At 54.5% G+C, this 992-nt stretch overlaps 1 protein-coding gene across 1 annotated transcript; it reads right to left on the bottom strand.

Annotated features, from left to right (window-relative positions):
• Positions 1-214: 214 nt before the first annotated feature.
• LOC104492269 (APC membrane recruitment protein 2-like) lies at positions 215-988 on the bottom strand (the record flags this gene model as incomplete). Its single annotated transcript, XM_010134802.1, has 1 exon — positions 215-988. A coding segment is annotated over one exon (774 nt), but the record flags the coding sequence as incomplete, so codon positions are not given.
• Positions 989-992: the final 4 nt, after the last annotated feature.

The raw sequence follows: 992 nt of genomic DNA, 5'->3' as shown, positions 1-992 counted from the left end.
TGTAAAAAAAAGTGCTTGAAAAGAAGTCGACTTTTTATATTCAGCCATAGAGTCCAGTAAGAAGGGATTCCGAAGTGCAGGCCCATGGGGAACAGTGAAGTAAGCCTTTTAGGTTCCTTTCTTCAGGTGATGCAAAACTATGTCATTATCTGTGGTCTTCTACGCAGACTCTCACACAGCAGCCTTGCTGTCCATCGTTCTCTCCGCCTCCTATTCAGCTACTTTTTGGCACTGTCCTGGCAGCTTTTACTGTTGTCCCCGCTAAGCCCCTGTTACTCACCCGGCGTACCAGGACTTTGGAGACAGGGATTTTTGTTCTGTGCATCTCGCTTTTGGCCAGGTGATGGTGTGCGACATGATGGCTGTTACTGCCATCTGCTCCATGGCTGGCAGGGTGTGATGAAAGGTGTTTAATGCTGATGGGTATCTTGGAGTCCTTCACTGTGCTGGAGGGTGTTTTCAGTGAGCTTGTGGTCGTTATGGGAGACACGGGCTTGGAGCGTGGCACACAGCTGACCGCTTCGTCCGCAGGCCCCGCTGGTGGGTTCTCATCCGGCTCAGCGTAGAGGTCGTAGAGAGCATCCCCACTGTAGCTGTCTCTGGGAATGGTCTCCTTCTGGATGCTTGCAGAACCATCTTCCTCGGGCCCAGGGGTGGTGGAATCCCAGTAGCCCTCATCGCTATTTGGGACACCTTCGTGCTGCTCCTTCTCCCTGCCCTTCTGCTCCTCTTTGTGACTGAGGTGAATGGGGATCTGGTGGAGGCCACCGTGTTTCACCACCACCCTGTTCTGGGCCGCCTCAGTACTTCGGCTCTCCTTCAACCCCTCGGGCTTCTTCGATCCTTCTCCACCTCCTCCTCCTCCTTCTGTCTGGGTCTCCTCTGACTGTGACAGCATATCCCAGAACTCCTGCAGGAAGGTGTCATCCACCTGGTCTGGGCTGGCCATCTCCTCCCCTCCTCCCTGGTACGCCACCATGGTGGGGTGCTTC

This window comes from Buceros rhinoceros, unplaced genomic scaffold (assembly GCF_000710305.1).
Source record: "Buceros rhinoceros silvestris isolate BGI_N320 unplaced genomic scaffold, ASM71030v1 scaffold35190, whole genome shotgun sequence".
NCBI classification, from domain to species: Eukaryota; Metazoa; Chordata; class Aves; order Bucerotiformes; family Bucerotidae; genus Buceros; species Buceros rhinoceros.
This window is presented reverse-complemented; position numbering and strand designations above follow the sequence as displayed.